The sequence below is a fragment of the Macaca fascicularis genome, chromosome 7 (assembly GCF_037993035.2).
Source record: "Macaca fascicularis isolate 582-1 chromosome 7, T2T-MFA8v1.1".
Taxonomy (NCBI): Eukaryota; Metazoa; Chordata; class Mammalia; order Primates; family Cercopithecidae; genus Macaca; species Macaca fascicularis.
In genome coordinates this window covers 44,176,301-44,194,486 of record NC_088381.1, presented here as the reverse complement: position 1 = coordinate 44,194,486, position 18,186 = coordinate 44,176,301, and the positions used below count along the sequence as shown (strand labels likewise).

At 43.3% G+C, this 18,186-nt stretch overlaps 1 protein-coding gene across 1 annotated transcript in view; it reads right to left on the bottom strand.

The window, feature by feature from the left end:
* The window catches only part of IQCH (IQ motif containing H), a 256,827-nt gene that overhangs the window by 33,976 nt on the left and 204,665 nt on the right, over nt 1–18,186 (bottom strand). Inside the window, exon 17 of the mRNA XM_065547585.2 lies at nt 3,435–3,605. Within this exon, the coding sequence (XP_065403657.1) occupies nt 3,435–3,605 (171 nt within the window). The remainder of the gene's footprint in view (nt 1–3,434; nt 3,606–18,186) is intronic.

Sequence of the window (18,186 nt, the reverse complement as noted above, 5' to 3'; positions counted from 1 at the left end):
CTGTTCTCGGCAGTAAGGGACCACAAATAAATGAATGTTTGATAAAATAATCCAAGTAGCAGTTTAACAAGCGTAAACTTGAATGTGGCTGCAATAACACAGAACTATTGTTTAAGGGTTGGCAGAGGCTGATGAGGTTCTTATTTCAGTTACGAAGCAGGCATCCACATGCATAATGAACTGCTCTCTGAATTATTAATGTGTTGTTTATTTAGCCTCATCTGTCTAGAAGATAATGTATCCTAACTCTAATGAGTGATTGGTTTTGTACATAATTACAGTAGCAGCAGTAGCAGGGAAATGTGTGCCTTCAAAGGAGTTCTAAAAATAAAGTCATCATATAAACTCTGTTGTTGTTGCATTCTATCAAAATCAAACCCGAAGCATTTGAGAATTTATAATAAATTACAGGAGACAGAATCATTATTAACATCATAATTTAACACAAAAGGTTTTACTTAATCATTCATTATAGATCATGTGCTGCTAAAATGTGTATAAATGACTTGGGTTGTGTTTGATGTTTGCAAAGATGTTCCCTTTTGGACACTCACCAACCATGGTATGGAGGGTCCAGAAAGGGCGAGGAAGAGTGAAAACTGACAGAAAAGGGTGGTGATTGATGCCGGTTTGGACAGAACATTAATTGAAAGTTAAAACACTGTTAGGTGATTCCTTTTCATTTCTAAAACATGCACGTCTGGGATTTATCAGGTCTTGTTGTGGTTCTTTGTGGAGGTCAGTGAATCAGAAACCCACTCACCTGGTCTAAACGGGTCTGAGTGGCAGTTCTGCCCCCTGTTTCTGAGATGAGACAACAGCTCTTCTGAGAGTCCAGGAAGGTGTTTGCTTTCCTTCTATAGAGCGTATTATTAAAGAAAAGGACCCACACTAGAAGCATTTTATAGGCATTAGTTCTGAATGTGCTCTGATTATCATTGTGGTTTCATCTGTTCATTTTCTTCTCCTTCAATCTTCAAAGGAGGCTGTCAACTGCCTGATCATAAACTTGACGGCATCATAGTCTGTTCACACTTGTTCCGGAAGCTTCGATTTGCTTGTGAGTTGTACTGTGTATGCATGTGCACATGCTTCTTTTTTAAAAAATCACTGATCATGTGTGTACACATGCACAGGAGGATGTGTGCACAACCCAAGCATAGTGGCACCAAGGTGGGAATATCTGTTTATATCTTTCTAAAATGAAAAGCACTTTCAATTTATTCCTACATCAGAAAACCTGCAGAGCTTTTCTCCAGTGATTGAAGAGGCATTTGCCTTATTGAAGATCGTAATGCCTCCCTTTTGTGTGCATGCAGTTCCTAAAAGTGTTTAAGACTTGATCACAGAAGAATGTTGCCTATAGCTAGGAATGAAACCTATGGGCAACATGGGGAAAATGGGGGAGTGCTTCTCATTCAGAGCACAACTTCTGCTGATAGCCTTCTGAAGCAACATACTTAAAAGCTGCAATTGTCTTTGGAAGTCTTGTGCTGAATACCACTCTGCTTCCAGCTTTTTATTTTATTTATTTATTTGAGATAGAATCTCACTCTGTCACCCAGGCTGGAGTGCAATGGCACTATCATGACTCACTGCAGCCTCGACCTCCAGGGCTCAAGTGATCCTCCTGTCTCAGCCTCCCCAGTAGCTAGGATTATAGGCATGCTCCACCATGCCTGGCTAATTTTTGTATTTTTGTGGAGACAGGGTTTTGCCATGTTGCCTAGGCTGGTCTAGAACTCCTAGGCTCAAATGATCTGCCTGCCTCGGCCTCCCAAAGTGCTGGGATTATAAGTGCAAGCCACCACACCTGACCCCCAGCTTCTTGCAGAAATGGCATAGACTTAGGCCAGAAGGGCTCAAGTGTCACTGCTGTCTCTCCCTCTAGCATTGAACATAGGGTCTCTCAGGTCTCTTTGGTGAGGATGGAGGCCACAGGTAGAGTTGGACATGAAAGCCTCTTAGCAAGGTCCTGGGTCATAATTAAAAGAGGTCTGTTTCTCCTCTCTAGCCCAACTCTGCTTCTCTTCTTACTCAGGAATGAGATCAAGGGGATTCCTGTGAGCAAGGTTCTTCCTGGTACCTCACTGGACAACTGGATGAAGAAGAGGGGAAGGAGGAGGCTGCCTGTGCCCCCCAAGACATCAGGTACCCTCCTTATGGTGACTGCAGAGATCCTGGGAAGAGTCAAACAAAGGTTATTCAAATCCAGAGGTGTCTCCTGGACCCAAAGGGGTTCACCAGAGAGGAAGGAGACCACTTGGAAAAGGTATCTCTGGGACACTCGTGTTGCGTCCCATTAATCACTAGAGTTCCTCTTTTATCTGTTTGATATATTTGGATTTCAAGTAGAGTTTCATTTGCAAAAAAGTATGAAGCCCACTGTTGTAAGGAAAGGCCAAAGAAATCCTCTGGCAGCTGTGAGAGCAGTGTGGCCAAAGAGTCCCCAATACACTCTTGCACAAAGGGCATCTGGTCCCCTTGGCCTTTGTTCTCTGTCTCCATGACCAACCTAGCCTGTTCAATCAAGCGCCCACTGTCTCCACAGGGCTATGCCCCTTGTTATTCAGGGTGCTGAGGTTGGTAACCTGCAGCCAGCCCCAGGACTCTGGCCCCAGCCCCTTCACCGATGGAGCTAGCAACGAGAAGCGTAGGCGGCAGCTGTGGCAAGAGGCGGATCATGATGGGGCTCCTTAACCAAGCTGGGAAGTGGGATTTTCCTGAAGATCACAGGAGTCCATTCACAATCACACACAAGGGAACAACATGCTCAGACTGGTTTTCCACCTTACTACCTTGGCTGCCGTGTCTGTTTAGGTGGAGGGGACAGGCAGGGACAGGGAATCTTAAGAGGAATACAGGTGTGAGATGGCGGAAGCCGAAACTAAGACACTATCTTTGTGGAGAGGAGGGGTCAGGTTAGTGGCATTTTAGCAGCTAGACTCAATATGCCCTGCTTGCTGACTGGATGTGGGGCTGGGGGTTATCTTATCAGCCTCTGGCTTGATCCACTAACAGGAAGTACAGGAGGAAGAAAGACGAAAGGGATGCAGTTTTGGATATGTTCTGTGGAATTTTGGACCCACGAATCTGAAGCTCACAAAAGAGACTTGGGCTAGAACAATACGGGTTTTGTGCGAAACAGCTGGTAGTTGAGGCAATGGGTGTAGGTATACCTGCCCAGAAAAAGGAGAGGAGAGCCCCATGCTCTTTCGCATTTCCACGGATTGCAGCTTCATCCGGGAATGGCTTCTCCCTTTCCTCTGACCAACATATTCGCATTTCCAGACCCTGCTCAGATAGGTCCAGTGACTTGCCTGAGGCTCTCTCTTCTTCCTGTACTCAAAGAGCCTGGCTCCTAGACGGACCTCAGGCAGTGGTAGTGGGTGTTGCTGAACACCTAGAACCTTCAGGAAGCATCTCTTGCTTACCGGCACTGAGAGCGCACTAATGCGGTTGGTTTTCTTCTTTTCCTTTGGAACAAAGCGGGGCACTTCCAGGGTGCTCAAACTGCAATCCAGATGGCCGTTTGTCAGGTATAAGGTGAGTTGAGTCAGGGCCAGCTGGTCACTATATGCGAGGTTAAGGCCCGTTGCCCACACCTGATTAAAACAGGAGCGGTAGAAGTGAGGGTGAGATCAGCAAACAGTAGCGAAGGCCCCACCTCTGCCCAACCAGGCCAAACTACATCAGACTAAGTGAAACCAGGGACCACGTGTCTTAATAGAGTAGACGTTTTTGCTTCTGTTTCTACATTGTTCAACTGAGAAATGGAGTCTGATTCAGAAGATTCAACGTTCTTGCGGGAAGATACAGAAATACTTGGCCAAGACAATCTGACAGAGACTCCAAGCCTTGAAAAGCTCATGTTGACTTTGATTTTTCTGCCCATGGCCTGCAGGTCAGTGCACATGGTCAGTGCCAGGTTTTCTACTGAGAAAATGAGACTGGACAGAAGCTTTGGAGGTTGGGGAACTACAGTAGAGCAGAAAGAGGGGGAAAGAGTGACGAATATGAGAAAGGGCAGTTTGCCCTGATTTTGGAAAAAGCAGTGACAGCCCCTCTGGGAACTTCAATATGATATTTAAGGGAAACTTATGGTTGGCCTCTAAGTCTTAGGTCTATCCCCATTTTCTCATGAGAGCGAAGGGTAATCTTATTTTACCAATCCTACAAGGTCACAGTACTCTCAATTGTCAATTGGTGATAACACCTTATCCTAGCTGTATCACAGTGTTATTAGAAGAATACTATGATGCAATAAAAATAAAAATTCAAATGCTTTAAAAAATAGACCTTAGTTATAAGTTAATGTCAACTGCTAGGTAACTGAGTAATGTCCATTAATTCGTTTGACAAATATTTACTGAGCAGCTACTATGTGCTAAACTGGCAATGATAAAAGTAGATCATGTGTTACTTCTTCCGTCTCCTGTGGCAGATCAACGTTAATTGCCCTTGTCATCCTGTACCCCCACATTGAATCCAGAAGCACCCCTGGAATCCTCCTCAGTTCAATGTTCAAGGCATATCATCGTCCTAGTCACTGGAGAAGCAAAGGTAAATAGGCATAGGTCCTGCCATCACGAAGGTGGAGACAGGCTGGGCACGGTGGCTCACACCTGTAATCCCAGCACTTTGGGAGGCCCAGGCGGGAGAATCACCTGAGACTAGCCTGGCCAACATGGCAAAATGCCATGTCTACTAAAAATACAAAAGTTAGCTGGGCAGAGTGGCGTGCGCCTGTAATCTCAGATACTTGGGAGGCTGAGGCATGAGAATCGCTTGAACCTGGGAGGCAGAGGTTTCAGTGAGGCGAGATCACACCACTATACTCCAGCCTGGGTGGCAGAGTGAGACTCCATCTCAAAAAAAAAAAAAGAAAGTGAAGACAGATGGACAGATACATACATATCCCATTAAACAATACAATGTTATATGTGATAAAATAATGGTGGTGGAACAAAGTACTATTGAAGCAGAAAGAAAGGACAGACTGGATTTGTCTAATGAAGTCAGGGCTGCATCATGAAGGTGACATTTGAGCTTTAAACAGGCAACAAAAACAAGACTGGCCCAGTGTATCAAGTACCTACAGTTTTATGAAGCTGGGTGCTTTATAAATATCTCGGATCTCTGTGGCAGCCTAAAAAATAACAACCCCGGCCGGGCGCGGTGGCTCAAGCCTGTAATCCCAGCACTTTGGGAGGCCAAGACGGGCGGATCACGAGGTCAGGAGATCGAGACCATCCTGGCTAACCCGGTGAAACCCCATCTCTACTAAAAAATACAAAAACCTAGCCGGGCGAGGTGGCAGGCACCTGTAGTCCCAGCTACTCGGGAGGCTGAGGCAGGAGAATGGCGTAAACCCGGGAGGCGGAGCTTGCAGTGAGCTGAGATCCGGCCACTGCACTCCAGCCTGGGTGACAGAGCGAGACTCTGTCTCAAAAATAAAAATAAAAATAAAAATAACAACCCCATGTCACAGATGAAGAAACTGAGGTTCAGGGAGGTACCCAAGTCCACTGAATTAGGAAGTGGTGGTGTTGGGATCTGAATCCAATTCTACCTGACTCCAAGTCTACGTTCTTCCCATTCCCTGATCCTGGCCCAGCCAATCCTTATCCTGTGTAACAGTTCTCCAGTGAAATTAGAAACTAAAGTTGCAGAAGATCAGAACATGTTTGTGTTTAATATAAGACATGCCATGAAAATGTCTTGTGGAGAAAACATGAAGTATTTCTGGAGTATGCTGTAATTAGCATAATGCATTTTCACTGTAGGAAGTTGGAAACTAACACATTTTCATGAAGACTTGATGAAACAGTTTTTCCTCTTAGAAGGCCTACATTTGCCCCACTCACCAACTCTGTGTGTTAAAATACATAATACATCTGCCCTAGAGTGGACTCCTTTCAAACAAATCTAGCAGTGAGTGACTTGAGTAAGCATTGAATGTAAATGGCGTCATTATAAGGATATTAAGAGGTCAAGCTGTCAAGGCCCCTTGCTAAACTGAAGCTAATTTCAGGAGTCATATTCGCACAGTAATACCCTTTTATAATAGCAAATAAATCACATTTGCAACAATTGTTAAAAACTAACTGCCAAGTATCTGTTGCAGTTGTAAATATCCTATTTGTCAACTTAAATATTTCCTGCTGTATAGCATGAAATGTAAACCAGATGGGGACAGCTACTTTCCCTTTATATGAGAAAGTGAACTTGCTATTCTTGCAAGTCAGACTTTTTTTTCAGAGTTTCTATTTTGAGGTTTTAGTGTCCTTGATCAAAGGGAAACATATATAACAAACATTATTAATATTTATGTTAATAATATTAATGCTTTGGTAATTAGGATTTTAATAGGAAGGCAGCACAGTGTAGGGGAAAGAGTGAGAACCAAGGAGTCAGAGAGCTTAAATCTGGACCTCACAGTGGGAACTGCAATGAGTTGGTTAAGCTCTCTTAAGCTAAGTGTAAAAGGAGCAAAATCTCAGTATCCTTAAGTGTAAAAGGAGCAAATGATAGTACTGACAGGGTTTTGTAAACAAAATAAATGCACATGAAATTGCCTTATAATTATTTTTTATTTTATTATTATTATTTTTTGAGACGGAGTCTCACTCTGTCGCCCAGGCTGGAGTGCAGTGGTGCAAACTCGGCTCACTGCAACCTCCGCCTCCCAGGTTCAAGCAATTCTCTGCCTCAGCCTCCGGAGTAGCTGGGATTATAAGCGCCTGCCACTACGCCCGGTTAATGTTTTTGTATTTTTAGTAGACATGGGGTTTCACCGTCTTGGCCAGGCTGGTCTTGTACTCCTGACCTTGTGATCCACCCACCTCGGCCTCCCAAAGTGCTGAAATTACAGGTATGAGCCACCACACCCAGCCTTTACTGAACTTTATAATTTATAAGGCAGGCCGGGTACAGTGGCTTATGCCTGTAATTTCAGCACTTTGGGAGGCCAAGGTGAGAAGCTGCTTGAGGCCAGGAGTTCGAGACAATCCTGGGCAACATAACGAGACCCCAACTCTATTTAATAAAAATAGGGAAATAAATAAAATTAAACAAATAAAGTTCATTACAGATGCTTTTTATGATGACTAAACATTTCCTTTCAGAGCAGATTCTTAGGAGGCATGTTGTCCGTTGTCTATGTTAGCTATTAGGTCACCCCTTTAATAACTGTTTTCCCCATTGGCAATTGTTCTATTGAACCTCACAACAACTTAATCCAGTAGGTGGGTAGGTTTGTGCCAGGTTGGTATTACTCTATCTCCATTTTATGGATGAAGATACTGAGATAAAAAAAGCAGCCTAATAGTTTGCCTAAGATCATACAGCACAGACCAGAACTCTGTTTCTAAAGCTGAAATACTTTTGCTTCCTCTGGCTGCCCTAACCCCTTGGTTCTCAAAGGAAACAGGAGGACAAATTTCCTTCAGCCTTTTCCTCAACAGCAGGCTTGCCTGATTTGCTCAGATAATTGTTCTGTTCTCCATCTGGTCTTTCCATTGAAGACACCGCCTGAGGCATGCTTGTTTTGTGCACAGGGGTTCCTATCTCCCCCTCTAGACTATCAGCCCTTTAGGGGATGCTGCCAAGTCTTTGTCTTCCTGCAGCACCTAGTGTCTGGGGCAGGGCACACAGCAGGGTGCATTCGCAATTCCAGTGTTTCACTGTGAACTCCTCCTCCATAACTTTCAGGGAGTGAGATCCAGGTGGGTCACTTGAGGCTGGTTTCAGATTCAAATGCAGCAAATATTCACTGAGCACCTCCTCCGTGCCAGGCCCATGTGTTCTCACACCTCTCATTTAATCATATTCTTGTATTTTTAGTAGGGAGGGGGTTTCACCATGTTGGCCAGACTGGTCTCCAACTCCTGACCTCAAGTGATCCACCCACCTCGGCCTCCCAAAGTGCTGGGATTACAGGCATGAGCAACGCACCCAGCCCATTTAGTCCTATTCTTGATTTGGGACTCTGATGTTAACTTTAGAACCTCATCTCTCAGCACTAGGTATTCTTGTCCCACTTTAGGTGAGCAATGATGGGGGCCTGAACAAAGCATTATGAGTGGGTATGGGAGACGTGGATGAATTTGAAATGTTTATGCGGTGGCTTTGACATGACTTGCTTATGATGACTTATAATAACTGGCTTGACAGGTTAATTGATTAGATGTGAGGGTGAGGGAAAAATATCACTGAAGGTTAGGGCTGGAAAGACCCTTAAAAATCACCTAATACAGTCAGTTTATAAATGGAGTGATTGTGGCATGAAAAGTGAAGTGGTTGCCCTAGGTTGCAGAACCAGGTGTCAAAGGTGAGTGATGAGAACCTAAGATGTCTCAGCTGTCAGTCAGAAATCACTTGTTGCCAGTTGTTTGACTGATTGATGATATTCAAAGGTCATTTTATTAAAAATGGTTAGAATGCTACCGAGGTTTATATCAAGGTCTTAAGAACACAAGGAATATAAAAATAATGATTTCAGCATTACTTATATTACTGAAACACTGTTGCTGTCCAACATTTTGGCAGTGGCTAAAACGATTATGACACATCCAAGTGATGGGATAGTCTGATATAATTAGAGACAGTGGTTGTGAGTAACCTTTGATGATTTAGGAAGATGCACAAAACAGCAAGAGGAGGATAGAAAGTTACATAAGCAACATGACTTCAGCTTTGCAAAACTAATATATGTAGAAAAGACTAGATGAGAATATAACAAAATGTTACCAATGTTAACATTAGCAGAATCATAACTGCAACTGTATATAGACTTTCATTTATATTCTAGATCTGCTCTATCAAATATGGTAGCCACTAGCCACATGTGGCAATTGAGCAATTGAAATGGTACAAATACACACCAGATTTTGAAGACTGAGGATGTAAAAAAGAATGCATAATATCTCATTAATAAGAAAGTATTAATAAGATAATTATAAAATCACTGCTGCCTTGACCTCCTGGGCTCAAGTGATCCTCCCGCCTCAGCCTCCTGAGTAGCTAGGACTATAGGTTTGCACCACCAAACCCTGCTCCTTTTCTTTTTTCTTTTCTTTTCTTCTCTTTTCTTTTCTTTCTTCTTCTTCTTCTTCTTCTTTTTTTTTTTTTTGGTACAGACAAGATCTTGTTGCCCAGGCTGGTCTCAAACTCATGGGTTCAAACGATACTTCCGCCTTGGCCTCCCAAAGTGTTGGGATTGCAGACCTGAGCCACTGCACCCAGCCAAATTCTATTTCTATTGGATTGGTTGTAACGAAGTGCATTGTAACCTGCAAAGGAGCAGGGCCAGTGGGGCAGGGAGGGCAGAAGTGCTGCAGAGGCCCCTGCTGTCCACTGCCCTGACTGCTACTGCACCGGATGCCATGTGAACCACAGCTGCATCTGGAGGCCTGGGCAGGTGAGAGCCAGCAGACAGGGCAGGAGTCAGGCAGAGGTGAGCTTGCCCAGAATTGTTCTGTTTCCAGGATCTGGGCCGCAAGCTTTGAGATGACAATGTAGCGACATGCTTCTGTGTGGGGAGGGGTGGGAGGGAAGCCCGGTCTTGAGCCCTTTTTGCCTGAGGTGTTCTCGGCAGATGGAGGCTGCCTGCTCACCCCTGCTGCTTCTGCCTCTTTCTGGTGACAGGCGGGATGAATGGGTGGCAGAGCACACAGATGTGGGCAGATGTGCTCAGGCCCTACATTCTGTGCAGATAAAGTTCTTAGCAAAGGATTTGGTGTGGCCTCTTGCCATCTTTCTCCTATGGGCATCAGGGCACGTATGGGACTCAGACACTAATTTATAGATCAAATAACACTCACTGAAGAAACAGGATTTCAGAGCTTTATGAATCCATAGATGCTCTGCAGACTCATCTCAAAGTTTTCTTGTCTTCTTCCTCTTTTTCTTTTTGTAAGAAGAACCAGAGATTTCAGACAGGATAAATGACCCACTAAAGGCCCCAGCTTTTGGTATCAGGTTCTGAGACAAATATCTGTGACCCAAAAGAAGTTGCCTCTCTGGGCCACACTTTCTTTAACTAATCACTCACTGGGGATAGTAGGCTGGGTGAATCCTCCCTCTGTTGCCACCAGATGCATCTATGAGGCTAACAGGGAATTGTGTATATTTATTATATTGCCGAGAATTTCTTAAAAGACAGGCCCTCCAAATAAGCCCACTCTGAGACATGCAGCACTAAGAATTCACCCACGCCAGAAATGGCATCCAGCCTTCAGCGCGAACTGTGATGCACGGCCCACGATGTTCAGTAGCTGGTTGGCCAAGGGATGTGTGAGTCACCTCTGCCCATGTTCACAGCATTCATAGCCCCAATCCGACAGAAAATCCAGTGTTGGACCACTTGATTTTTTCTAGAGTAAAACCAAGTGCTCAGTCACCTGCCCAGCTCCTCTGGTTGGTAGAGAATACAGCCACGGGTGGGCCATGGTTCCCTCTGTTTTACTGGTTTGGCTAAGTACACAGCCAAGGGCTTATTTCCTTCTTACAGCTGTGGAGGCTGGGAATGCACTGGAGAGTGATGAGTGGAGGAGTGATGTGAGCTAACTTATGTGACTCTGACTGCAGTGACAAGAGGCCCTGAGGGGGCAAGGATGGAAGCAGGAAGTCCAGTTAGGAAGACTTGCAGTAATTGAGGTGAGAGATGATGGTGGCTGGACCGCACTGGTAACTGGAAGGTGGGAGAAGTGGTTGTGTTATAGATATTTTTCAAAAGTAGAACCAAAAGGATTTATTGATGGATTGGATGTGCAGTATGAGAAAAAGGAGCCAAAAGTGTCTCCAGAACTTCCACCCTGAAGAAAATGGAAGAATAGCCTTACCATTTCCCACTGGGGCAGAATGCCAGAGAAATAGCTTGGAAAGTAAAATCAAGATTTCAGGTTTGGGGGTGTTAAGTTTGAGATGCCTTTGTTAAAGCATGTTATACAGGGTGGGTTGAAATCTCAGGCACTTTTTCTCAGAATCAGTTCCCGGGAGGGAAGCAGCTTTTTCTCTGCTCTCACTTCTGGGCCTGGGGCTCAAGATTCTCCTGGGTTGGTGAGAAGCGAGGTCTATAGGACCTGAGGCCTTCCCCGGGGGAGAAGGCAGAGGCAGCTCAGCCCACTTCTCATCACGTTTAGGGAGATGCAGTAAGGTGGAGAAGGACAGGGGCAGCTTGTTAGGGGAAAAGAAACGACAGTAGCTTGAGAGTAATGGGATTGGAGGGGACCACGGCTTGGGAGAGGTGGATGGCTTTCTCAGGACAGACAGTGCCCTGGACCAGAGTCACAGGACCTCGCTGGGAGTGCTGGCCTTGTGGTCTTAAGCAACTTCTTTCCCCTCTCTGGGCCTGTTTCCTTGTCTATTAATACAGGCCTGATGGGATCTCTCCCTGAGGGATACGTGTGGATTCAGTGGCTAAATGAGATAGTGTGTAAGACTATTACTACAGAGGCCTGGCAGAGATAAATCTGTTTTGGGTCCTGACCACTTCTTCCCCATCTAACTGTTGGGAGCAGAGTTGGAGCAGGTGTAAGAATTCACTTGCTTCTTGACTTCTGTGTTCTTGCCTGCTTCTCAGAGACAGGGAGCGCATTTAACTCTTTGCAGATGCTATTTAAGTACAGGCTTCAGAATTCCAGCTATTATAAAGAGAACATGTTTTCTTAGGCAGTTACTAAGTGACATCTTTTTTTCCCACTTGGATCACTGAATCTCCAGATAGCATGGAGCTCTCCATTGTGGTAAACAACACACCTCATGCTTAATTTTAAAGGAGTTGTTACACCCCACTATAAGAATTTTCAGTTAGTAAAATATTAATGTGATTATGGTATTTGGTAAGAGTTGTTTGCATGACATTAAAATGCAATAGGCAGAGGGGAGAGCAGCCTCTTGGCTTGTTGCCACCTGGTGGCAGCTGCTGGGATAGCCCAGACTCTTGGAGAAGTGAAGAACAGCAGTTGTCGCTGTACAGGGCAGTCACCCCGGTCAGCAATTGAGCCTCGTGGTGTTCAGCATAGAGGCTTTCCCCTCTGTCTCTATTAATCCTACTAATCTTTTTGGGCATGACTTAAATCGCAGCTCCTTGAAACTATCTTTGAGCAACCAGAGCTTCCATCTCTGTACCAATCCCCTTGGACACTGCCTTTTATGGGGTGTTTGGAGTCGGTGGGGTAAGAGGTTGCAAACCATCTGTGCCCCGCCACTTAACACTCAGGGCCAGGCGTACCTAAGGCTTCCATGATTTTCAAAGGCCTTCAAAACTTTTGGATTCTGAAAAAAAAAAAAAAATTCCTGGCTCCCAAATATGAAAAGAAAACTGCAAAATAACAATGTTTTAAAAATAGCAACCAAATGGAACATGTCAGTCAGGTACAACACAACACTTATACAGTTATGTGTAAATCATGTTCCATGATTATCCTCATGGAATAGATGAAATGGATTTTAATACATTTGATACGATGTAGGATGGAATCTCTAAAACTAAAAATACTCAGGGCTCAGGGAAGTCTTAACCAGCACTGTTCTGGCCGACTGAGAATGACCTCCATCCTTCTCATCTCTTCATCTTCCAGCACTGTTCTGGCCGACTGAGAATGACCTCCATCCTTCTCATCTCTTCATCTTATGGGTGAGGACTCTGAGAGGTGAAATGACTTCTCAGGTCCCACATTTAGGGGAGGAACTAGAATCAAAGCCCAAGTTCTTGACTTCTGGGCTAGTTCTTTCTATGACACTTCATTGCCAGCATTAAATCAATTTCTTCGGAGTGCCAGAAGTTTCTCTGTGACTTTGGAAATTCATTCAGGATATGCAGAAACTATATCTAAAATTAATTTGAGGATCAAAAATGGAAAATCTTGAAACTTAAACTTTCATCAGCAGCCACTGTATTTATATTTTTCACCTTTGTAAAAAAAAAATCACAAATCTTTTAATATACTCTTGCCTTCTCTGCTTCCTTTTCTGAGTTTCTTCTGCAGCCTCTATGAATTTATGATGTTCCCTCTATTACTTTCAAGACCCATGGCCCAACTATTGTTTATAAAGATACAGAATATATTCATTTCTTTTTAAGCATTTCTTTGCTTTTTTATTATGAATTTTTGGAATGCTACTTTCTTATTTTTGACATTAAGCACTAATTTATAAGAAACCTGAAAACACAATTTTTATAACCTATTTCAGGTTTCTAGGACTAGTAATTGTATATGTGCCTTCCATGGCAATTCAATGTAGTAATCCCATACTGTAGATAGTTATTCTCCCTCTTTAATTTCCATGCTATAAATGGCAGGGCTAGTGAAGGATTCTTTTAGTTGAGAAGTGCTCCTTTACTGTCACTGCAAATGATCTCCAAAAGGCTTCTGTGAGGATTTTCAAAGCAGAAGAGCTCTTGTTCTGTGGATCCCATTGGGGAAGATTCCTATGAACCGCCTTTGATGACCAATGTGCAAAGCAAAATCCTCTCTCGGTAAGGATGAGCATGTGGCATTGGCCCTAATCAGTGCAATGAGTTGGCTGCAGAGTTCCCCTTTCCTTCCCAGTTTCCTTGACAGTTCCAGGAAACCAGAATTTTTAAATAAAGAACAACCTTGGTTGCAGAATATATAGGCAAGAAATATGGACTGTCTGAGCTACGGCCTTAGCGTTGGTCTAGCCCAATCCCCTCAAACCCTAGACATGGGCTCACAAGGGGAAGAGACTTGGTCAGGAGTAGAGTTCAGACCGGGGTTCAGGGCCCTTGATTTCTAATTCAAGGCAAGTTTGTTTACTTTCAGGAAATTCCTAGAGAGGAGAATGAGACTGAGAGCAAGAACCTCTCTTTTTCATACCTACATCCTGTATAACACCCAGCGCAGCACTCCTGATAGAAGTAGTGCCCAATGAATCTTTGCTGGGTGATTCAATCAAATAACACAAGGAGAAAAATATTCCTTGAAAACACAGATAAGAGATGCTCCTTCACACCCACAAGGATGGTTGAAATAAAAAGACAATAACAAGTGTTGGCAAAGATATGGAGAAACCGGGACCCTTCTATACTGCTAGTGAGGTGGCAAAATGGTACAGCTGATTTGGAAAACAGTTTGACAGTTCCTAAAAAGTTAAACTTTGAGTTACCATTTGACCCATCAGTTCTACTCTTAAGTATATAACCAAGAGAAAGGAAAACATGTTTATGCGAACACTTTTATATGAATGTCCATAGCAACGTTATTCATAACAGTCAAAAAGTGGACACAACTCAAATATCCATTCATTGATGAATAAATCAACAAAATGTGGTATAGCCATACAATGGGATATTATTAAACCATAAAAAGGAACAAAGCATTGATATGTGGTACAACATGATGGAAGCTTGAAAACATTACAGAACCTGAAAGAAACCAGTCACAAAAACCCACCTATTGTATGATCCCATTTATATAAAATGTCTAGAATAGGGAAATCCATAGAGATGGAAAATGGTTTCCAGTGGCTGTGGGGAAGGAGGTATGAGGAGTGACTTCTAATGTATACAGCATTCTTTTTTGGGGTTGAGGAAAATGTTGTAAAATTAGATAATGGTGATGGTTGCACAACTCTGTGAATATACTAAAAACCACTGAAATGTATATTTTAAAAGTGTGAATTTTATAGTGTATGGTATCACACTAAAGCTGTTACATACACACACATTTAGGATGGATACCTGTACAATGTATACGGCCACTTGTTTGAATCTAGTTGAGTGTGAGAATGATGACTGAGTGTGGGAGTTTGTGATAAACCACCTCCCAAACCGCCTTCTGAGTTTATTATAGGTATTAGTCTAAACCTTAAAAAGCTTTGCCAGGTATGGGTAAAAAGTACCTGCTACAGACACGAAAGCAAACTAATGCCCAGTGAGGGTTAATATATGGGACACTATAAGCAGTCATGATCTGGAAGAAAGAATATATATTAGCATAAATCTGGCTCCATCAGCAAAAAGACTCGGCTCTGAGGACAGTGCCACTTTTCTAAAAGGTAATCTGTTGCTTGGACTCACCACAGCAGGCTTTTATTTTGTATCAGTTTCTGGACTGAGAGGGGCTGGACATGGTCAAACCCAGAAGAGAAGGGGCTGCTCAGGTAGCAGGCTGGTGGCTCAGGAAAGCTTTGTCCCAGATGTTTCCACCTTCCTCTTGTCCTCCAGTTGCTCATCCCAGGGGACTCCAAGCACTCTAGACTCCTTCTATGGTGTGGGGCTCCCTGCAAGCTCTATGCCCTCCATGGGGACACTTCCTCAACCCCATCAAGTTAACCCAATAATCCAGTACATCCTAACTAATTTGGTGATGGTAGAGGGTTGAGTCCCAGGTACTACATGCTTATCATAAGGGAACCTTTTGGATTCAGTTATCTGAGAGATGAATCTGGATTCCATGACTTTGCCACTGTTGCCTACAGACTCTGGTGTTTGAAAGATTCGGCACCCTGTCAGGCTAGTAGGACATCCTTTTGGATAGCAGTGATCTTTTTCATACCTACATCCTGTACAACACCCAGCACAGCACTCTCGATGGAAGTAGTATCTACTTCTATCATGACAGCCTTGCAGCTGTCATGTAGGACAGACTCAAGGAGGGAGACTTGGGAAAGGAAAGAGGAAGGGACACTGATGTAGATTAAGGGCCTATTAAGTGCAAGGCACTGTGGTATTTGCTCCTGTCATCCTCTGAACAACCTTATGAGGTAGGTATTCATACTCCCATTTTATGAAGAGAAAATCGAGGCTCAAAGAACCCAAGAAACGTGCCAAGTTCCATAGCTCAGTGGCAGGGCAAGGATGAAGATCCAGGTTTGCCTAACCCAAAAGGCCAGGTTTTCTCAACTGTGCTTGACCCTCGTGATTGCTCTCGGCCTGGCGAGGGAAACAAACGTTTGGCAGAATGTGAGAGGGCACTGTGATGCTGGCAGCCACAGCAAGAAGCTTCCCCAATTGCCAGACAGCTCTGAAGCCAGGGAAGGCTTGTGATTTACTGTGGGACTTTGGGCAAGTCACTTAACACCTTTCTGTCTCACCTTTCCCATTATTTGTCTCTAAAGCACTTTGAAAGCCTATGATATAGGAGCTGTATGAGGACAAAGAAATACGGTCCTTCAGTACAGGCAAAAAGCCAAGGTTCCTACCTGTGATCAATAAAAGTCCTGTGGCACTTTCCAGAAACATGTGGGTGGAGCTTTAGGGGCCCTGGGAAAAATTTCAATTGAGTAGATGCTGGCTGAAAGGCACCCTGGAGTTCCACCTGAGTAAATGTTCTACAGTCCCCGCTGGCCTGTCCGGGCTCAGCTGCTGTGGTAGACCTCTGCTCTGCTGAGCTTCACCCCAGAGGCTGCTTTTAACTAACAGGCCCCCTCTGATACCATTTGTCCCTGGGTTCGTTTTCTAGCAAATGAACGAAATGGCATTAAAGGTGGTATTTTCTTCCTCCCTTCCTCTTTTCCTCGTCCTTTTCCTTTACCTCTTCTAAAATTCAATGCACTGTTTCTTAATGTATAGCTTCCTCTCAGGAGAATACACTAGAACGCTATTGAGTCATGGCAGATAAGTGTAAATTCTTAGTTTTAGCTCTACCTGTATCTGCTAAGCATTAAATACAGAATCTTCGAGGCAATTTGTAGAAAATCATCGTGAAATTATGTTCTTCAAATTTCTTTCATTAATAAATGAATAAAAAGTATAAAACATATACATTGGTGCTTTCCCTCAAAATCCGGGATAATGTATTCCTTGGTATGCCATAAGTCTTTCATATGAATGGAAGTTTCACAGTGCCATTTCTTTGAGAAATGTCTTTCCATTGAGCCTCTTCAGAAATGTCCTTGTGTCCTGCACACTTCTATTTGACTTCGGAACTTAGTTGCTGCCACGTGGCATTTGAAATATGCTCCCTCCAATTCTGGGGAAGAGCTGCAGGGGAACACAGTTGTCCTCCCTGGTGGTAACTGCTAATGACAGGGAAACTCCCTGTTCTTCTTTATATTTCCTACCTGTGTCCTCTGTAAGGGAGGTGAATTTTGTTGCATTATTTGGACTTGTATTGGTTCCTGACTACCGGATCAAACTCCAGTAGGTTGTTTCAATAGCATTTACATATTAAGACATTTGTGGAGACATCTACAAAGATTAAAAAACAAGCCAGGTATGGCGGCTCGTGCCTGTAATCCCAGCACTTTGGGAGGCTGAGGCGGGTGGATCACCAGGTCAGGAGTTCGAGACCAGCCTTGCCACATGGTGAAACCCTGTCTCTACTAAAAATACAAAAATTAGTCTGGTGTGGTGGCACATGCCTGTAACCCCAGCTACTCGGGAGGCTGAGGCAGGAAAATTGCTTGAACCCAGGAGGCAGAGGTTGCAGTGAGCCGAGACTGCACCACAGCACTCCAGCCTGGGCGACAAGAGTGAGACTCCGTCTCAAAAACAAACAAACAAAAAAACAGACATAAGGTAGGTACTCTGGGGTGGGATAGGAATGTAACATGACGGGGAAGACAAAGTCTTTAAGAAGAGAAGCAATTTCATTTATTTATTTATTTATAAGGGCTCAGAACAATAGGGAACACAATGAATCTTATGTTTAAGAAAGCGAAATATATGTTTAAAGGAATATATATATTGCTAAAACAGTTCCATTTATGCAAAAGATTCATGTAACTTGATGAAGGTTTTCAGGGATTTTAAAGGATTTTAAGTGCTGTGTTAGACTGTACTAGTAACAGATGTTCAACGACATGTTTAAGTTTTTGTTTTACTGAAAAAGCAATGGATTATCTGATATTTCCTTTTTTAAAAAAAATCATACCAAAGCCACCACTTTCCAAATATAATTCAAATTCATTATTTCTAAGAAACATAAATAATTTAAAATGACAGAAGGGCTCTTAAAAATAAATATTACTATAGTGAATCTAGAAGATTTTGTTTGCTAAACATCCCTTTCAGAATCCCAGGCTTTTGTGTCACTTCTTGTTCTTTTTCTATGAAGACAGATGGTGTCAGTAATTGCCTATATATTTAATTAAGTTAAAAAGCTACATAGTAAGGTTTTGTCAAAAAAGTTTGAAATTTTGTGCTATGAGCAAAGAAAGCAAAGGAAGCAGAAAGTGGTAGCATAAGACACCATTCCTCACCAAATATGCATTTTG